The 21,814-nt window shown below is 35.7% G+C and overlaps 1 protein-coding gene across 4 annotated transcripts in view; it reads right to left on the bottom strand.

The window, feature by feature from the left end:
- The window catches only part of DCAF17 (DDB1 and CUL4 associated factor 17), a 318,055-nt gene that overhangs the window by 282,151 nt on the left and 14,090 nt on the right, over positions 1 to 21,814 (bottom strand). For all 4 annotated transcript variants that reach the window (XM_081814188.1, XM_081814187.1, XM_081814190.1 and 1 more), the window contains exons 5-13: positions 21,683 to 21,761; positions 20,637 to 20,726; positions 17,974 to 18,078; positions 17,567 to 17,672; positions 10,211 to 10,353; positions 6,346 to 6,455; positions 3,332 to 3,422; positions 2,537 to 2,620; positions 362 to 517 (exon numbers count right to left, since the gene is read on the bottom strand). In XM_081814188.1, the coding sequence (XP_081670314.1) occupies positions 362 to 517; positions 2,537 to 2,620; positions 3,332 to 3,422; positions 6,346 to 6,455; positions 10,211 to 10,353; positions 17,567 to 17,672; positions 17,974 to 18,078; positions 20,637 to 20,726; positions 21,683 to 21,761 (964 nt within the window). The remainder of the gene's footprint in view (positions 1 to 361; positions 518 to 2,536; positions 2,621 to 3,331; positions 3,423 to 6,345; positions 6,456 to 10,210; positions 10,354 to 17,566; positions 17,673 to 17,973; positions 18,079 to 20,636; positions 20,727 to 21,682; positions 21,762 to 21,814) is intronic.

Below are 21,814 nucleotides of genomic sequence, written 5' to 3' on the forward strand. Positions count from 1 at the left end.
CTTAGATATCCTCTCTATTAAATACCTGGGGGGATTCAATACCATATACTTCTATTTTTAAAAATGTTACCAAACTTATAAAATGTGAGAAAACCAAAGAGTATGGTAAGGAAATAGACAGCATGTCTCAGAATAAAACATAAGACTTCATCCTTAAGGCTTCTAGAAAGGAGGCATCCTCGAGTTCCTAGGGAAGGAAGGCTTAAGAAGTACTCATTTTGTCCTGTAGGAGGATGTCCTCTTTGATGTGGTCACCGGTATAGGTGACCCTGGACTGACTTGAACACAGTAACATCTGTTCCAATAAATATCACCTACAAAGAAAATTCTTACAACTTTGTATTCCATGGACTCTACTCACCACATCCCATGACTCCACTAGTGGAATGCTTTTAAGTAAAGTTCCATATTCATTACAGTGGAAATCCAGGTGAGCTTTTCCTTCAGCATCTATTTGGGTAACAGCTACCACGGAAAGCAAATCCAGCTCATCTTCATAGTCCACAATTTTAAAAGTCTCAGGGAATAGATGGGTAAGGCAGAGGAAAAGAGGGGCAAAATCCGGTTATCCAGTTAGGATTATTTCTATTTGTAGTTTAACTATTCTATTACTTATTTTTAAAATGTAAAAAGAGGAATGAATGGATGAGAGCATAGGTAGAAATGGGTCTCTACTTTCATGCCTAGTAAAGTCCCAAGATTCTGAAGACTGCAACAGTATCCTACTGATTCTGACAGACCAAGTCTATGTAGATCTCAGCCAAAGTATTACTGAAATTCTGTTATGACAGCAAACTAGAACTTCTCCAAATTCAAAAGAGGTACTCAACTGCTGCTTCTGACATGTGTGTTCACTGGTTTCCAGATAGGACTAAATATATGAAGTTCAGTTCTGAAACCCAAAAACTACCCACTTTCTTACCTCAGAAAAACACAAGTCATTTCAAGAAGAACTGACAGCCTATCACATACTATTTATGACTCTATCGGCCATTTTTTTTTTTTTAATGCTTTTTGGTTTCCTAAAGAAAGCAAAAATGGCTGCTTATACTTGAGGGAGAATATTAATTAGGAACTGAAATCCAACCCACAGAACAGGACTGGGATGAGAGATGTTAGCTGGAAATGATTAATGATGGTAAAGTCTTAAGAGAGAAAAATCTAACCCCAAACTCTGTTTAAGGAAGTAAACCTGTGACTCCAACAGCCTCACAGGAGAAGCAGATCCATGCCAGCCATCCAGGGATGGACCATAGGAAGGGACATTTTGGCAGGCACAAGTTTCTTTGAACCACCACATACTAATCCTTCACTCACATTTGGTCAAACTGCTTTTTCATCTATTTATATTTTCTGCCTTTACTACCCATGACATAAAAATTTATAGAGATTTATTACACATGGTTTCTTTTTATTTACTTTTTTGCCTTAATACTACCTTGGTCAAAATTCAAAGAGTAGACTTCTTGCCTGGGTGTAGTGATTTTATAGCCTTTAGTCACAACCCTTTCAGCTTCTCTTTTATAGGCTAAAAGTTTTTATTCTCTAATCTCTTGATGTAGAGTATCTCTCTCTTTGTTACCACCTTCTCCTTGTTAATTATTTTTGCTACCTTTCAGTAATTTTAGTATGTCTTTCTCGAATATAGTTTTATACACAGGGAGCTTTCTGCTTTGTTCTCAATAGATTTCTATGGTTCAAAAAAATATACATGTATTTATTTTATATATTTTTATTTTACATATTTTATATGTTATATATTTCATAAAATATATATATGTACATATATACATAATACATTACATAATATACAAATGTACATATATAATTTCTTTTTTGAGAGTAGCCATATACTGGGTCACCTCCAATCCTTTTAAAAGATTTTCAAAAACTATCCTTAGAAGGCTACTCTAATGTTTCTACCTAGAAATGGTCATGCAATCAAACAGTTTTCTGGTCCAGACAGATTTAGAATTCATGCAATGGTTATATATTTGAAGCATGATCACTGTCCGTTGATTTCATAAGAACTTTCAATGCCTCTTTAAAAGAAAAGGATAAAAATGTATTAGCTCAGTGACTGGCAATGTCAAGTTCAGGCCAGAGGCTGAACTAATTTATCACACCCTCACACCCTTCTTTCCTGGCCCACGATCATTACCAAACATATCCATGTCTTGTAAGTAAAAAATAAAGCAAAAGCCATAAAGTCATCAGGATATAATTAAAGTATTTTCTATTAGGAAATTTCCCTAGAAATGTGCACATTAACAAAACAAAACCATAAGCTAGCAGTGTTTTCAAATTATTTCAGTCCTAAGAACATTTCTGCAAATAAAATCTTACAAATAATTCCAGAATGAGAGGAGAGGATGATGGGGATGCACTGATTGAAATACCATGCACAATCCTACCAATGAAGAACGCATGGAACTGCTCACCCCCAACCTATATCCCAGAGTCTGGGAAGCAGAATTTAAAAACCACAGGGCTAGTACACACTAGTTTGATTTGTTATCTCTGGCTAAAGTAATACCTCTTGTTCTGGGTCATCATCCAGAAGGTTAAAATTTTTTTTCACCACCCGTCCAGAAGCTGTAACAACGGGTAAGTTTTCATTCTATCATATGGAGAGAAATAAAAAGATATGATGAGTCCTTTTATGTGCAATAAATAGCAAAACTACTAAATTTTGTTAAACAACCAACCTTATCCAACATCCACAATTCTTTCCTCTACTGAGAAAATTCTGAATCAGATTTCTCATCCTCTAATTAGTAAAAATACTTACTATAATAAATTATGGATAAAATGCCATTATAGGCAAACAATAAATACAAAGGTTACAGATTTGCTACTTCACTTGCCCTTCTGATTTTTGCTTTAGTATAAGTACAGCAATGCTACAGTGGATCAGCTTTTGGAAATTTCTCTCTGCATAATTTTCTTCATGTTCTTAATTTGTACACTAAAGAAAAAGAACTATTTGGAGTTACAGCATGGTATGTGATTTTTAAAGATTCATATCTACCCCAATCTACTCTAAGTTTGCATAATTAATTAAACCCAAAGGTCGAAAATTCATCAATAAAAACTGAAAGAGAAACCCAGAAAAGAAACAGAAATTAGCAAAAGATAAGCTCAATATAATCAACTCTTCAAATCTCAATTGTGCATGGGGCTAAGACCAGCTACCTACATAGACAAAAAAATCCAGACTTTTATTGTGCTGCTCTTTTCAGCCACACTAAAAGACAAACACATTTGTATACTATATTCTCAAATATAAAGACAGTGATATACAAAGAATTTTAAAGTACTCCTGGCTTACATTGTTCTTCTCCCTGTTGGCCAAAATGACAAAATCTTCAGAGATCTGATGCTGGGCGCTATTATTTTCTACTTCATTTAGCTTTAAAACTCTGAAAAGAGAAAAAAGATCCTAAGACCTCAACACATCATCAAAGTGCCAAAGTTGAACTACTGAAATGAAACTCAACAAATGAAAATTACAGGAACAACACTAAGTTAGTTCTCCTCTCCTCCTGTGGAGTCTGAAATATTAATGTCTGATCACTTTAGCATCCATAAACTCCTTCAAATTCAGAGCTTTTTGTTAAACAGAAAAACCTGTGACAACAGGTACTCCTGAGGTAGGTAATGAAGCAGCTTCCTCAGGCCTAAGCCATCTTCCAAACTGGCTTAATGAAAGTTACTCTAAAGAACCTCATCTTTGTCATCCTGCAATAGGTCTTTAACATTTCAGCTTTAATGGTGGCATTATAGTAGATATTGGCATTTTTTACTTCTGAAGATAGAACGAGATATCAATGAACAACACTCAGAATTAACTATAAGGCAGACTGGATTAGCAACTAAACCTAAACTAAGAGTTTTCATAAAAGAGTAATATTTAAAAACTGCAATTTACTTAATACTTTTATCGTAGGATTATATTTAAAGATTTGGGGTTTCTGAGTGCAAATGGCCTAACGGATCAAGCTTACTAAGCAAGAGAAAAGAAAATAATTTGCTCACCGCCCACACAAATCTGTTTACAACATTAACAAGCTTCAAAAGCACAATGTTCTCAAAGCTTAAAGTCTCAGATGCAGGCAAAGAGAATAGCAGGGAGAAGTAGCTATTGTGGCCAGAGAGAGCCAGAAGCCTTAGAGTTTGCCAGAGGCAAAGAAATCAGATTATATTTTAAATTACTCAATTTGTTATCTTAAATTAAAAAGTGCCAATATTTAAAAGTGCCTATCTTCTAGAACCTGGCAAAAGGGCACACACTCTTTGTAGACCTTATTTTCTTAAGCTCAAACTACTATTAAAAGGTGGGTAATGGGGCACCTGGGTGGTTCAGTCAGTTAAGCATCCGACGCTTGATTTCAGCTCAAGTCATGATCTCAGGGTTGTGAGATCAAGCCCTGCATCAGGCTCCACACTGGGAGTGGACCCTGCTTAAGATTCTCACTCTCCGTTTGCCCATTCCTTCCTCTCTCTCTTAAAAAAAGAGAGAGAGAGAGAAAGAAAAGGTGGGTAGGCAACAAACATTAAAACCAAGGTTTGCTAAAGCTGAACTACAGTTTTTAAGACTTCTTATAAAAGTTCATAATCTTATTTAATTAAGTCCCTTTATCTTCTTTATAAACAATCCAGAAAGGTAAACTAATTAACATGAAGCATAAGAAATACAGAAGGCAGACAATGTCTTTCTTATTCAAGAAATTTACTGAGCACCTACTCTGTGCTAGGCACTATGCTCAGTGCTGGGGTTATAGTCAGCAAAACAGACTCTTTCCCTGTCATTACTGAGTTGATGACTCCAAAGCTAGATATTTAAACAGATAATCAAACAAATAATTAATTAAAACTGCTGTGTTAGAGGAGGATAACACAGTGCATGCAGTGAAAATATGATGGGGGAGCTAATCTAACGAGGGGTATCAGGCAAGGACTAGGTGCAAAGGAGATATTTAAGCTGGCGACGAAATATGAATAGAAGTTAGGCAAGAGAACAGGGAGGGGAAACACACTCCAAACAGAGGAAACAGGTCCCTGGCTGTCTGATAAGACAGCATTACTGAAATAAACTGAGTGGGAGGAGAGTCTTTCAGACCATGCTAAGTGAATGATGGTCTTTATCTCAGGAACAAGAAGCCATAAAAAGGTTAAAGCAGAATCCACTTGGTTAGGATTTTGTGTTTGTTAATGGTTCTAAAAATCACTCTCACTGCTGAGAAGAAAACAGACTTAAAGAGTATAAAAACGGATTCCTGGGAGTCCTGTAAGTAGACTATTACTATAGTCCAGGGTAGTGATGACAATGGTCTGACTCACAGGATATATGGGGGGGTGTGTATGTGTCAGAGAGAAAATGCACATGAGTATATGTATATGTACTGAAGAAAGACAAAAAGGTAACAAAGTGTTCAGAATAATTCCAGATTTCTGGCATGACAGGTTTGGGCCAGGATATAAATTTTGGAGTTTTGGTGTATACATGATCTATGAAGCCGAGGGAATAAAAAGAATCAATAAATAGAATCATGCAGAAAGGGAATGAAGAGTGAGAAGAAAATAGGGTCTAAATCCTGAGGACATCCAATAACTAAAGTCTGGGTAGAAGAGAAAGAACGTGAAAGGATACTAAGAAAGACACATCAAAGAGGGAGGAAAATATTCAGAATTGTGGTGTCAGGGAAGCCAAATGAAGAGTGTTTCAAGGAAGGAAAGGTCAACTGGATGGAAGATGTGGGTCAACAAAGCAAAACAAGGTTTACTTCAGGGGCGCCTGGGTGGCTCAGTTGGTTAAGCAACTGCCTTCGGCTCAGGTCATGATCCTGGAGTCCCGGGATCGAGTCCCGCATCGGGCTCCCTGCTCGGCGGGGAGTCTGCTTCTCCCTCTGACCCTGCCCCCTCTCATGTGCTCTCTCACATTCTCTCTCTCTCAAATAAATAAATAAAATCTTAAAAAAAAAATATTAAAAAAACAACAAGGTTTACTTCAAACAACTCCTGTTCTAAAGCTGTCTTTTAGAGCAAAGACAAATCATTTCTCTCCTTAATCCTGAAGAATTAAAACATGATGATGACAAGCCAATCTGAATCTTTTACCCATATATCATCCATCAAAGAATTTATTTAAATATAACATCTACAAAGAGTAATGATGAGGCTGAAAGAATAAAGTTTTCTAGATGCCAGTCTCTGAGGAAGCAACCTGTAACAAGCTAATTATTTCTATAATTGAGTCAACAGTTAGCTGGCAAAAAATAAACATGCCAATAAATGCTTCCAAAAGCTACTTTTCACTTTAAAGTAATTAATAAAAATACTCACTTGACCTGATTTGGGCCGACATGTATTATTCTACCAGAAGCATCAGGATGAAAATAGATCCAGTCAGATTCTAGAGAACAACATTCCATTTCTTGGATCCCATTTTTTGCCTGAAGTTGGGTAAAAATATTGAAAATAAAGATTAAGGGAAAATAAAGTAAGTTTTCAAATCTAACCTCAGTCATAGATCAGTAAATCAAAGGTACAGGGCAGAGAAAATATCAACAGTTGAACTGGGATATGTCTAAGAATTGAATCAGGACACTCACACTTGAGAAATCCAGAACATTTACCCTGTACCATACAATTTACCTCACAAATAATAACTTAACAGTTATCATATCTCAAGCATCTAATTTGTATCAGGTACTGTAGTAGATGTTTTAGAGTCATTTCATTTAACAACACTCAAAGCATATATTATATCCCCACTTTGATGAGGAAACTGATATATAAAAAGGATGAATCATTTGCTCAATCTTTTACACATGCTAAACAGCTGCTCTGAATCTGAGGTTCAAGGACTTGTTCCACAACGTAACTCTGTACAATCATGCACACACGGTTCCCTATAACTTCTTCCTCCCTTGCCTATCCCCAATAAACTGTCAAAAGGAGTGGTTAGCACAAAGATAAACATGCAACCCAACCCCAAATCTCAGAAACAGGTCATATAAATCTCCTTGGATAAGTCCAATATAAACCTCTAATAATGAAGAAATGGTCTAATACTGCTTAGCCTTTTAGGCAAGTAGATATTTATTTCATGGTAGGACATTTAGACATTAAAATAAAGAAAAGAAAAAGATACCTCCATGATATAGGACCACATACATACATTAATGTTTTGCCTTATACATAGGAGCACTAAGAACTAATATTAGCATGGATACATTGATTTCATTTAATTTCTTTAATTTCCCCAATGTAAAGTGAAGTGATACCACCTTTCCTATTAGATACTTATAAAACTTTTTAAATTATTGACTTATTAATTTCATTAGCATATACTGACAGGACACTATGTTTTAAGTATCACATTAGGTGTTTGTACCTCACATGAACTAAACATAACTCTTGCCATCAAAAAGCTCATAATCAAAAAGGGAGGCAGAAACATAAACAGAAATAAGACAGTATAGAAAACAAAAACAAAAAGAAACAAAAAGTGTAGAAAACAAAGTAATCAAGCCATGCACAGGATATTAACAAGCATCCAATCCAGGTGAGCAGAATATTAGAAGAAAAAACAGAGCTTAGGGCGCCTGGGTGGCTCAGATGGTTAAGCGTCTGCCTTCGGCTCAGGTCATGATCCCAGGGTCCTGGGATCGAGTTCCGCATCAGGCTCTCTGCTCCTTGGGAGCCTGCTTCTTCCTCTGCCTCTCTCTCTCTCTCTGTCTCTCATGAATAAATAAATAAAATCTTTAAAAAAAAAAAAAAAGAAAGAAAAAACAGAGCTTAAACTAAGCCTTAAAGGACGAGCACAAAACGGCGAAAAAGAAGAGATGGCAAAACACAAAACACAGAATGTTAATCCATATAGCATGTATATGTGTACACATGAATAAAAATTTTAATTTTGGCTCCTACAAAAGAAATACAATGACTAGGGAAGTAGGTGGGGGCTATGTCACAAGTGCTTTGTTTGCCATGCTTTTAAAAAAATGGAATTTGGGCGCCTGGGTGGCTCAGACGGTTAAGCATCTGCCTTCGGCTCAGGTCATGATCCCAGGGTCCTGGGATCGAGTCCCGCATCGGGCTCCCTGCTCCTTGGGAGCCTGCTTCTCCCTCTGCTTCCCTCTGCTTCTCTCTCTCTCTGTCTCTCATGAATAAATAAATATATAAAAAAAAAATCTTTAAAAAATGGAATTTAACACATTTTCTGTATTAGTGAATGTTTTAATTTTTCAGGAATTTTTATAAGTATTCTAATAATTTCTAATAGGAATGGTGGTATTATATTGTACATATAAGGAAATCAATTTAATTAAACACCTTGGTTGCAACCACTGAAATTAATGTGTCCAATATGGCATTAGCTCTGGATGCCCCTTTGTTTAAGATAAAACAGGTACATACTTATACACATCTTTCTTTAGATAATTCCTTTTATTATAATTACTACTAACATGCAAAAGAAATACTATCTCTTTTTGTGTTAAATATAAGGCAGCATTATTACCAGCTTCTGTAGTTTTTGTTATGTGCTTGAATGCTAGATTTTAAAGCTCAGTTTAATAGAAAGCTATGAAACATTTTCTGAATTCTTCAGTTTGGCTGCGTTTTTGTGTTATCTACCATAGTTATGTGTTTTTGGGTTATCTACTCTTCTGACTGACAGGTGGAGAAGTAATGGGCATAAGCATCCTTAAGTTAATGTCACTACAGCAAAGCTGTCTGGCAAAAGAATTGAAAACTTCCCCTGGCTTCGTTCGGCATTTATGAATATGTTGAAACGTAGATAAGACTAGATGTTATAATCAGTTATTATAGAAGTTGAGTACTTGACAGGCATGCTTGATACAGATGTTGGAGGCCATTTTATATACAAACACACACACACAACAATATGTATTATCAATTCTTATGTAAAAAGAATATGTACTAAATATCCAGAACGTGAATCATACAGCGTTTGACTGGATAGAAAAGTTAAGTGAAAGAGATGTGACAGGTCCTGATGGCTGAAGAATGTTCACTGGCTGAGAGGTGGACAATCAAATCACAGACTTGTCATGACAGGGAACAGACCCTAGAGAGGCCACTCTAAAAGAAGATATCCCTGGGCTGGGCCAAACAGGAGCTGCCACATGTGATAGGTAAATGAAAAAATGAAAGGGGACAACGTCCCCAAAAAAGAAAACTAGAAGACACTAGACACAGTGTTCCCTGGCAGTGACATCAAAGAAAATAGATAACTGGACCCAAGACTGTGTTGATCTTTGGTGTGGTGAAAGGTGGCCTGTGACTAAAAGCCATTGCGTCCAACAGTGACTGATTGAGCACGATCCTGGAAGAGATGGGTGTGGAATAAGCCGAGTCTGCCTCAGAAAAAGTCAGATCATTTGATATATCAAATATATAGGTTCCAGAAATAAACTACACTAACTCGGCAATACAAAACAAAGGGGAACCCCTCCACCACTCCCTGTGCATTTGCTCTTTTGCACTTATCTTAATCACTGTGCTTAACAGACTGCATCTTATTTATCTACATGTGTGCTTTCAAGAGTCTAAGCAACTTGAGGGAAGGGAATGTGTCCCCAGCCATGCCTGGCACACATTAGGCCCTCAATAAATTAAATTAAATTAAATTAAATTAAATTAAATGATAAATCATGCCTAAATCATTTCAAAAAGAAAATAAAGAAAATTAATTCAAGGGGTAGAAATTTCTATTGTCTTACCATGTACCATTTCTTCCTATTCCGCCATAAGTAACTTAACAATGTTCTTGAAAATTCAAAGTGTTTCAATGCTTACATTGTGACCAACAGAGTTTTACCTGGTTCTGCTCTGGAAAGCTAATAACAGCAAACCATGAAAAAACAGAACCAACCACACATTGCACCAGCCTGAACATACTCCATCAATAATTTCCACTATGGAGCTTCAGAGATGTTTGTAGCAATCCCATGAGAAATCTTGGGTTTCTAAAAATTTTCAAATCTTAATGCTTTTAAATTCTTGGTAGTACACACAAGTGTTTGTCATATTCTTTGTAGTCTTCTGTACCTAACAATGTTTACAAATTATCAACACAAACAAATAAAAAGTAATTCTTAGGAATTCTTATTATAGAAGTAGAAAATAAAGAATTTCTGATATAAATTTACTACTAAAAGTCTGATCACTCATGATTTACCAAGGAATTATCTTTCAGGGCACAAATATGGAAAACTCCTTTCTGTTTCTTCTTATTAGGTGTGATGATGTAGTGCCAAGGATGGCCTCCAATCTGAAAAGCGTTCTCCAGGGAGGATACCTCAAAGAGCAGTGGAGGTGTGTCTGCAGAGATGGGCAAAAGGAATTTATTATTTTCTCTGTTCTGGTAGCCTTGGAACTTTCATGAACTGAATTCAACCCTTCTTTGCATGTACCATCTATGAATTTTCATTAATGAAAAATTACTATGTTCAGGAAATAAAATATAATCAGGAAAGAGGCTGATTGCTAAGAAGAGAGAAAGCTGGTAGGAAACAAATGCTGTTATGAGGTCAACTTTCTAGACATCTGTTTTCAGAGTATGTGTGACCTGCAGCTGAATGGAGATAAAAAGTGGGCTGAAGGTGCTTATGAGGAGAAAAAATGACAAAGTACATCTAATAAAAGCACCATTTACTAGGCATGTATGTCTCAGACTCTGGGTTAGATACTATTTCCAACACTCATAACAATCCTAATAGGTAATTAAGTCTAATAATTCCTTCAGATGTGAGGAAGCAATCTTCCATATTCCAGACTAATAGGTTATACTTAGCAAACTTTATCAGAGCAGTCTTAAGATTTCCAGTGTAGAAGTGATATTAGTCATAATGAATGTAACCACTTAGGACAGGTAGGTCCTGTCACAATGGAAGCTTTATTAAAGGGTAGCCACTACTACTAATCATCTTTAGACAAGTTAACTAGTTTAGATACATCTAGTGAGTCACTGTCATTTAGAGACTGACACCATAAAAGTATCTGTTGGTGCCTCTTAGTCTTTTTGATAACAACTAATTTTAAGTAGAGTGAAACAGATGTACTCTTAGAGAAATGCTTAAGTGGAATGTACTACAGCTTTAAAAGACCAGAAGAGAATTTGGACAGTACTTGGGAAACATCACAAAGCACACAGTCTGTTTCAGCAGGTGGTTAATCTACGACTCGTTTTTTTTACCCCTCTACCTTAAGAGAGGTTATGAGGCCATCACTGTCAGTAAAGGGGCTTGCGGTTGGAAGACTCAAGAGTCACATGTTACATATAGAAGTGTGTACTCTACTAGGCTTCTTCATACGGACAATTTACCACTTGGTGCTATACACAGGAGAAAAATAATGAAAAGTGAAATCACAAACTGACAGTCCTGAGAAAGAGACAAGTATAAACATATTAAATATGCTTAAAGTGCGTTTTTTTTTTTTTTTAAACTTCTGGGAAAAGAGTAATATTCTTAATATATAAAGAAGTCTTTTTAGGGTGCCTGGGTGGCTCAGATGGTTAAGCGTCTGCCTTCAGTTCAGGTCATGATCCCAGGGTCCTGGGATCGAGTTCCGCATCAAGCTCTCGGCTCAGCGGGGAGCCTGCTTCTCCCTCTGCCTCTCTCTCTCTGTCTCTTATGAATAAAAAAATAAATCTTAAAAAAAAAAAAAAGAAGTCTTTTAATAAGAAAAATATGAACCCAACAGAAAACCGGGCAAAAAACATCAGTAAGTAAATTATGAAAGAAGTACAAACATCATATGTGATAATATGGTAGCTATCAAATGATGGTAAATGAGGAAAAAAAATATAAAAAGAAAAAATATAATTAGAGTTTGAATTTGGGGTTAAAATTTCAAGTAGGTATGTTGTAGAGAATATAAAATAGGTATGAACAATAGGAAAAAAAAGCCAATCCAAAAAGATGTATTTAAAAAGAAATGCTTTTCTAAGCAGTTGCTAAAAATGGCCCCAAAGTAGCAGCAGGACTCTGTTCATCACAATTCTGATGGGTCCCCACTAACCTCAAGAGCCCGAATTTTGATCTCTAATAATATTTTCAGTTAAAGAGTCCTAGAAATTCTGAGAGTAGCAGATTCCATGTCTTGTAGTGAGGAAATTTTAAGATAGGTCTGAACCAGCTGGTTATTGCTATAAAGGATATTTTACAAGGATGTCAATGTAGTATTAAAAGCATAAGAGAACCAACAAAAGGAGCTCCTACTGGCTAGACTGTGGAAAGAGAGGCATTAAAAAGAAAATAATAATTATTATAATGCTCTGAGTCTGTGAAAGGTCAAGCAATACTTCAGATTTTTAATATAAATTATACAAAATGTTGTATAGTTTATAAAAGAATGGCTATAATAGGATAATGAATTTTCTGTAACTTTAAAATATAGGGAATATATCAGGCAAATGCAAATCAAAACCACAATGAGATATTGCCTCACACCTGTTAGAATGTCTATTATCAAAAAGATAAAGAACAACAGGATGTTGAAGAAAGGGAACCCTCATGCACCACCGCTGGGAATGTAAATTGGTGCAGGCACTATGGAAAACAGCATGGAAGTTCCTCAAAAAATTAAAAATAGGGGACGCCTGGGTGGCTGTCGGTTAAGCATCTGCCTTTGGCTCCAGTCATGATCCGAGAGTCCTGGGATCGAGTTCTGAGTTCTGTGTCGGGCTTCTTGCTCAGCGGGGAGCCTGCTTCTCCCTCTGCCTGCCACTCCCCTGCTTGTGCTCTCTCTCTCTTTCTCTGTCAAATAAATAAATAAAATCTTACAAAAATAATTAAAAATAGAACTACCATATGGTCTAGTAATTCCACTACTGGGTATTTACCCAAAGAAAATGAAAACACTAATTTGGAAAGATAATATGCACCTCTATGTTCACTGCAGCATTATTTACAGGAGTTCATAGAGACAGAGAGCAGATTGGCGGTTATCAGAGGGGAAAGGGTTGAGGGGTGTTTGAAATGGGTGAAGGGGGTCAACTGTATGGTGATAAATGGTAACTAGATTTACTGTGGATTTACATAGATTTACACTACGTATCACTTAGTAGTGTATACAAAAATGAATTTTTTTTGAGGTGAAAGCAGAGTTTATTGAAGGTATGGAGCAAGCAGATATAGACAGACACTCCATGGGACTTGGAAAGGAAAGGAGCATGAGTCTCATCTTTGTTCAGAGTCTGGGGTTTTTTATTGAGGATGGTGGTTTGGTGTACACATCCTCTCAGGTATCCAGGAACAGTTCAGAACAAAGATGAGGGCTCAGGTGTTATTCCTTGGAGCCAGGGGGTCTTGGCATGGAGATGTCTAGCTCTGATGGTCTGGAATGCATATGTGATAACTTTGTCCAGTCATTCTCACCTGGTCCTTCCTTGGATGTTATTTATTCTAGAGAATCATCAACTCTTTGTCCCTTACAAGGAGGACATGCACTATTTGCATTATAAGGCATGTGTAAAGTGGGATAGGGGTGCAGGTCCTACCTAGCAAGAATAGAAACTGGAAAAGAAGCAAAGGAAAAAAACAGTTTTTTCTCTCATGGGGTCCCCTTCAATTTCTCGCTCATTCCTTACGATGAGATTTTTATCCTCCTAATTCTTAAGGGGTGTTGAAAAGTGAAGGTCTCATCTTCTGTAACTTCTTCAGGCTGAAAGAGATTATAGATCCTACCTATTGAGAGGCATAAAAATCCTGAGCTATCTCACTACATGGAGGGTCCCTAGGAGCAGACTGTTTGAGTTGGAGGCACTCATGAGGCCTCATCATAAGAATGGGATGCTTCCTACAGTTTCCATTGACATAATTTGTCTGGCATATTTATGCAGAGCATGTAATAACAATAGCTCCCTCAATAAAAAGACCTAGCATATGTATTATCATAGCTAGTAAAAGAAGTGCTTTCCGTCAGGACTATCCATTTCCGCTAAACCAGGAAGAAATCCAATCACTGAGAGAATTAGAGGAGTCAGACATTGCTTTAATTTCTATGTGCATGTCTGCTAAAACTTTGGATATGTTAGAGTTATCAGGGATATATACAAAATATTTAGTCTCAATATTAGCATAAGTTTCTTCTTGAGCTACAGTCAAGATATCAAGGACCATTTGGTTTTGGAGGTCCACCTTTCAAATTTGTGGGTGACTGCATGTTGGGTTTGGTTAAAGGTGGCCACTATATGCGTGGCTAAAGCCTATATTTGTAATTTTACAGCTATAGAGGAAGCTCCTGGGAAAAATATGGCTAAGGGATAAAACCATCAAGAATCCCGCGCTTTGCCTGATGTCTAGCCTTAGTAATATCCTAATTATGAAGAATCACTTGCAACTGGGAGATGACTTGTCCTGGGAAAAACTGAATTATTATGCTGTACACCTGAAACTAATCTAATGTTATATATACGTATCAATTTTATCTCAATAAGAAAAATAGGTAATCTTATATATTTCTTCTATTAGATAAATGTTTAGGGGCGCCTGGGTGGCTCAGTCGTTAAGCATCTGCCTTCGGCTTAGATAAATGTTTAAAAAATTTTGATACATGTTAAGTGAAAATACAAGGTACAGAACAGAATATATGATACACTACACTTGGTATAAGAAAGAAGGTAACATTTAAAGAATATACACACACGTTTGCTTATTTTTATAAAAACAAACAACAGAGGGATAACCTCGAAACTAAAAATAATGATTACTTCTAGGGGCAGGGTGGGGTAGGGGGAAGGAAGTAACAGAATAAAAGGACTATATATAGAAGTGAAATTTCTCAGACAATATCTTTTTATATAGTTTTGACCTTTGAAATATACACATTTTACAACTTCAAGAATAAAGTCAAAGGGAAAAAGAAACCTAAAATTGAAAACAAACTAAAACAAATGAATCTAATTACATAAAATTGGTAACCTAATCATACAGAAAAATAATTTTAAATAATCTTTGAACACATTACTTCTGTAGTACACTTATTGGGCTGTACACTAAGGACAAAAGGAACCATAGAGAAATCTTAACCTTCACAACACTATAGTTTTTAGTAGTAGCACTGATATGGCAATTTTAAGATTATCACATATATAATAGGATAAAATTTTATTAGGAATCAAGTTAAGTGGGAGCCAAAAGAAATACAAATATAAAAGAACAATTAATTTGGAAATATGAGAATGAACTAATGAATTTTTGTTTTACTATATTTCCCAGCTCTGTTCACCAAAAAATAAAGACAACCAATTGCATTGAGTACAACTAGATCTTGGTCTATGTTGTGGGTTGAACTGTGTCCCTCAAAAAGATAAGTCAAAGTCCTAACCCCTAGTATCTGTGAATGTGACCTCATTTGGAAACAGGGTCTTTGCAGAGATCATATTGGATAAGGGTGGGTCCTAAATCCTATGACTGGTGTGCTTATAAGGAGAGAGAGAGAGATTTGAAAACAACAGAGTAAAAAAGACCATGTGAAGATGGGCAGAAATGGGAGTTATACTGCCACAAACCAAGAAAGGCCAAGGATTGTCAGCAACAACCAGAAGCTAGAAGAGGCAAGGAAGGATTCTTTCCTAGAGTCTTCATAGGGAAGTCGTCTCTGTCAACACCTTAATTTCAGACTTCTAGCCTCCAAAACTGTAAGAGATTAAATTTTTCTTGTTTAAAGCTACCAGTCTGTGGTGTTACAGCAGCCCTGGGTAACTAACACAGTCAATGATGTTGTTTTCTACTAAAATGGCTCCTTGTCAGATCTAGGACAAGGAAAGTAAAAGACAAACCTGGGATATATTACTGTTCCAGAAAAAAAGGAAATTCTCCAAGACTACTGGGGTATGTCAAAATGGGAGTTCTCATTGGCCAAATTTGGGGCAATTTGAACATCATTAAGAATAATGACTGTAACTATATAATTTTGAATAAATAAAAATCCTTGAGTCTATTGGGATTATATGTGTGCTGACCTCTAAAATATTCTGCCACCATTGGAAGCGACTATTATACCAACTCCTTGTTCAAATATTGATAATTAAAGAGAAGGAATAAGTATCTACTTTCACTTTTTAGGAGGAATTATAGTTCATTCCTAGGTGAAAAGTGAAAGTCTTTATTTGTGGAAAAATGTTAGTTATTAAAGGTAGAAGGAATGAGAGAATCCTTCAAATGGCCATTCTGCCACCCCAAATGACATACCTGATTCAGGCAAGAATCATTAATAGTTACAGGAATATTCTTATGTTATCTGTAATCATAGAAAATTAAAAATAACCTACATGTCCAGACTAGTGAATTGGTTCAACAAATTTAGAGTTCATCAATAAAATGGTATATAAGTCAAGTTCTTAAAATTTCAAGGAGCTGCATGTGTACATGCATACACAAGGAATCACAATGTAAGCACCACATTCAAGAAGTATTACAAGGTATATAATGAAAACTCAATCTTCCTTTCATCTTATCCCTCAGAGGTAACTACTATTTATCAGGTTTTTGGGTATCCTTCCATACATTCCAAGCAAATCTAAAAGCATGAACTAGGGGCGCCTGGGTGGCTCAGTTGGTTAAGCGACTGCCTTCGGCTCAGGTCACGATCCCAGGGTCCTGGGATCAAGGCCCGCTTTGGGGTCCCTGCTCCTCGGGGAGCCTGCTTCTCCCTCTCCCTCTGCCTGCCACTCCCCCTGCTTGTGCTCTCTCTCTCTGTGTCAAATAAATAAATAAATAAAATCTTTAAAAATAAATAAAAGCATGAATTAATGAATTTTTGTATATGTATAAAAAAAGTATACTTATATGTATACTTTTAACATGTGAATATGAATTCTTTATACAAATGAAGCTTTTTATATACAATTTTATACTCCTTTTTATCACTTGATAATATATATTGGGAATTGCTCTATACCAATGCAAAAACAATTTTTTTTAACAATTAAATTTATGATACAGCCAAACAATGAAATATTAATGCCACCTACCAATGTACATGTTATTTCCAATCATTTGTTATTAGAAACAATGTTGTACTTGTACACTTGTCATTTTGTAGACATGTGAATATATCTGGTATAAATTCTTAAACATGGAATTGTTCAAGGAATATATACATTTAAAGCTTTGATACATATCGACAAACTGTCCTCCACAAAGGACCCCAATAATAAATGAATATACTGTTACAGACTTCTATACTTCTAACAAACACTGTTATGTAACTTTTTGATATTTGAGAATCCGAAAAGATATATCTTATGATAATTTTAATTTGCATTTCTCTTATCAGTGATGTTGGGTTTCACCTTCCCCTAATTAAAAGCCAAACAACTCAGTATCCCCAGGCCTTCAGTTCAATGAGTAACTGATAGATTTTGTTAACACCTATTCAATAGCAAAGAATATGCTGTATATATAGAAGTAAAATGAATTGAGTTTATAATTAAATTATGAGAAAACATCTGGACGATTACAATAAAAAACTATTTATATGACCACTTATTTCTTAAGGTGAAAAAAATGCTATATAGTAGCCATACCTGTGATTTTAATATTACAAGGAATGCCAAAAGGAGCCTCTCCTACAGTTCCAGCAGTCCCACCCCATCTGCATGCACACCCTAAGTCAAGTTTCTGTTGCATGAACTAAAAACAAAACAAAACAAAAACGGTGGCTTTAGCACCAACTTATTTGCTGTCTGAAGAAAGAAAAAGTCAAATTCACATGTATATGACAGAGAAAATATCTTTATTGACTCAAGGCCTGTTTATCTTCCCTCCCCTCTTTTAAAGGTTACTTTGTCTTTCTGCATTTGTACAGTTTTGTAGAGTTGAAATCTACACAAGTGCCTTATTCTAAAAGCATTTCATTAAAAAAAAAAAAAAAAGTCATACCTCAGTCCAAACCTCGAGTTATTATAATATGGCAAATTTCAGTCTTCTCTACCTGTTCAGTGATGGCTTGGAAGCTATAGAGTCTGACCAGTCCTGAGCTGTACATCACAATTAGTATTCCATGAGACAAGGTAGCATCTGTAACGTTCCCGAAAATCTGAGGGGAAAGGTAGATATCACCTGAGAAAAGACCAGAAGGCCAATCCTCTGAGTGTTCACAGTGGTTTGTGCATTTGCTTAATATTCAGGTCACCACTACAACACTGCTGCCTACCATATAACTTAATTATAATTTAGAGACTTGAAGTTAAAGTGTCAATAGGGTAGTAGGCCACTAGAGTCTCGAACAGGAGCACTAATGGGAGTGCAGCACTTAACCCTCAAAATGAAACAAACTGAGGGTTCTAGAGGGGAGGCAGGTGGGGGGGATGGGTTAGCCTGGTGATGGGTATTAAAGAGGGCACGTATTGAATGGAGCACTGGGTGTTACATGCAAACAATGAATCATGGAACACTACATCAAAAATAAATAAATTAAAAAAAGAAAAAAATGATTCAGCAGTATTCATTTGCTTCATCCATTTGCTTTACAGTTCTGTCAATATCTTTTAATAACACATCCTATTCCTCGTGGACCTAGGCATACACTGAGACCATCTAATTCTACCATGCAGGATATGTGTACTAGAGTAAATATAGGGACCTATTCTTCATGCTAAAATGTTATTTATAAAGAAACTTATTTTTTAGCCAAAAGTGAAAAGGCTGGATGTAAGAAAGTACTTCTAATGAAAAACAGCCAACTCCAGAATTTTATCATTACTTTGTTCTTTAAATATCTAATACTGCTTGATTTTTTAGTCATATAAAAACCAAACGTGTTAAAAGACCAAGCAAGCCCCTATAGAGGCATTTAGCCCAGCTAACCCTGAGTAAGGCTTTGGCTCTTTGTTCCCTTTCTGGGTTTGTTCTATGCACTGGATCCTGTCCTAATCCTCCACAGAGCTCTGATAAAGTAACTTGATTCTGTGCCTATTTTAATATTTAACAAAAGCCAACACAGACAAATATTCATAGCAATGAAAGAACAAGTGGAAATTAAGTGAAAATCTGTTTCTGTTTCTACTCAAGACAAACTACTTAGAGAAGATTTACTACCCAATGACGAGCTTAAAGTACATTTTGAGCTTCGCCCCTGGGTAGTCTCTTATACACGGGGAGTGGAAGATATGCTTCAGTTCCTACTAACCCTAATCAAAACCACATCCCTCCAATGACTATCATAGGCATCTAAGAATAAATAGAAACAATTTATGATTTAGTTAACTGTTCATTCCTGTTGCAGACTGTAATAAGTACACACAACTACTTCATCCACAAGCACAAAGAAAAGTTAAATTAGTAAGTTGTGTTTCTTGTCATCTCTTTGAAAGATAATTATGCTTTGCTGCGATCTTAACTAGCTCATGATTTTTTACTTGTTGATCCTTGTTTCCCACTTTGAAAAGGAGGACTTATGTAATTCAAACATGTTTTCTAACAAGGAGTGCTCTAATAAAGCAGCCACTGCATCTTAAAATTTGGTTCACACTTTGGAGTCAAACCCAGTTTCTAATTCCAGCTTCTCCACTTACTTAGGATTTGGGTAGCTGCTTAACTTCCTAGTTGAACCCACTATATGTTACAAAGTTATAAACTACTCAAAGTGCCTGGCACAAAACAATGAATAAGTAACTGATACTATTCATTCGCCTTTATGTAGCTTAGTATAATATGCTTATGCAAAAATTTTTTAATATGTTCATCTTATTTGCTAATGACTCTTAGTAGACCCTGAAGATCTGACCTCAGTAATACTTGAGGTGCGTAATTAAAGACTAGTAGAATAGACCAATAAATAACTATCCACCCAGACTAAGTAACAATTTTTTTAATGGAAAGTAGGAGGCTATTGATTGTTTTACTCAAAGGAAGTATGTCTTTTCTTTCCTCCCATATAACAGACCATAAATCAAGAAAAATGACAAGAATGGGCGCCTGGGTGGCTCAGTTGGTTAAGCAACTGCCTTCGGCTCAGGTCATGATCCTGGAGTCCCTGGATTGAGTCCCGCATCGGGCTCCCTGCTCAGCAGGGAGTCTGCTTCTCCCTCTCCCACTCCCCATTTGTGTTCCCTCTCTCGCTGTGTCTTTCTCTGTCAAATAAATAAATAAAAAAAATCTTTAAAAAAAAAAAAGAAAAGAAAAATGACAAGAATAAAACCTATAACTGAACGAGCTGGAAAACTCACATATTTAATTATATGTCTTGTTTATGTAACATAAAACAAATTTTAGATCTATACTTTGCAATTAAAATGACTCATTTTGTTGTAGCTTTTCATCTTCCTAATGGTCATTTTAACAAGCTTTGGAATATCCTCTGAAAAAAAGCACCTTACTCATTTCATAATTTTATAAAGTAGTGGTTTGTTAATGACACCAAAGGTATTCAACACTTCCACTTAAAGGCATAAAAACATGCAGAAAGATGAAAGGATGATTAGGCTTTCTTCCTAAATGAAACATTCTCATGTTTTTTGATATGAAACAAACTAGATCAGAGAGCTTTTTACAGTCAGGGGAACATTTGCAATCAAAACACCTAATAAACAAACATACATTGATATCACATCTTATCAAAAAATTAATAGTGAAATAAAATAAGTAAGTGCTTACCTTCTTGTTGATCTCCAGAATCCCTATAAGTGAAAAAGGTAAAACATGGAACACTGCAAGGTACAGCAAAACAGGCTGTTGAATGCCTGCCTAAAAGGAAAGATTAAATTACAGGCAGCTCTCAAAAGAATTTCAGAAACACTATTTTCATGAGTTGAAAACATCCATCTGTCCTAGCAGTTTTGTGGATGTTTTCATGAATTGAAAACATCTATCTACCTTGCAAAGTTACTTACACAGGAAAGCATACATGTTCAAAATATGTCCATTAAACCTTCAGCCCTTCAATACACATACACATACACACACAAATCTATACAAGTAAACATAGGGGCGCCTGGGTGGCTCAGTCATTTAAGTTTCTGACTCCTGATCTCAGCTCAGGTCTTGATCTCAGGGTCATGAGTTTAAGCACCGCATCAAAAATAATAAAAAATAAAAATAAAAATAAATAAACATTAACAGTAAACATTTCTTAGCAACAAAACATATTTTACATACTATACAACAAAAACATTTTATATACTGCATAATAAAATATATTTTCTGTATTATAATATAAATTAATATAGATTTCTGATATCATATATAATTATGTCATTATTATACATATATTATTTTATTAACATAATATAAATTATGTTATAAATTGGAATTCTAATAAAGAGCCAAATCAAAAGACAGTTATCATAGTCACATCATCTGAAAGTAGAATTACACTGACATGTCTATGTGAAATGAGAAAAAATTATCAATAAAGCTTGAATGATTTCTCTGCTTGAAAAAGATAGCTTCCTTACTTTAAAGAACAAGGTTCTGTCAATTTCTTTCCACTGTGGAATGTAAAATAATCTGTTGTACTTCCCCAAAGCAGCTTAAAGGGTATTTATTAAGTTTATATCATTTTCTTAACCTTTCTACCATTCTTCAGAAATCCAAGATCATTAGTTCTTTCCTAACAAATTTGCAGACAATTTCCTCAGGAAACAAATTCCTCATCTTATTGATGTTTAAAGATTTATTTATTGATATTTAAAGATGTCTACCTGCCGGGCCAATACTGAGCCTTTGTTTTGAGCTGACTTGACTGCAATGACTTCTTGAGGAGTGTCCCAGCTCAGGTATCTTGTAAAAGGATGAAGAGAAGGTTATTCATTTGGGTAAGTTTCCTTATAATC

This window comes from Leptonychotes weddellii, chromosome 3 (assembly GCF_054177405.1).
Source record: "Leptonychotes weddellii isolate Sample4059 chromosome 3, ASM5417740v2, whole genome shotgun sequence".
NCBI lineage: Eukaryota > Metazoa > Chordata > Mammalia > Carnivora > Phocidae > Leptonychotes > Leptonychotes weddellii.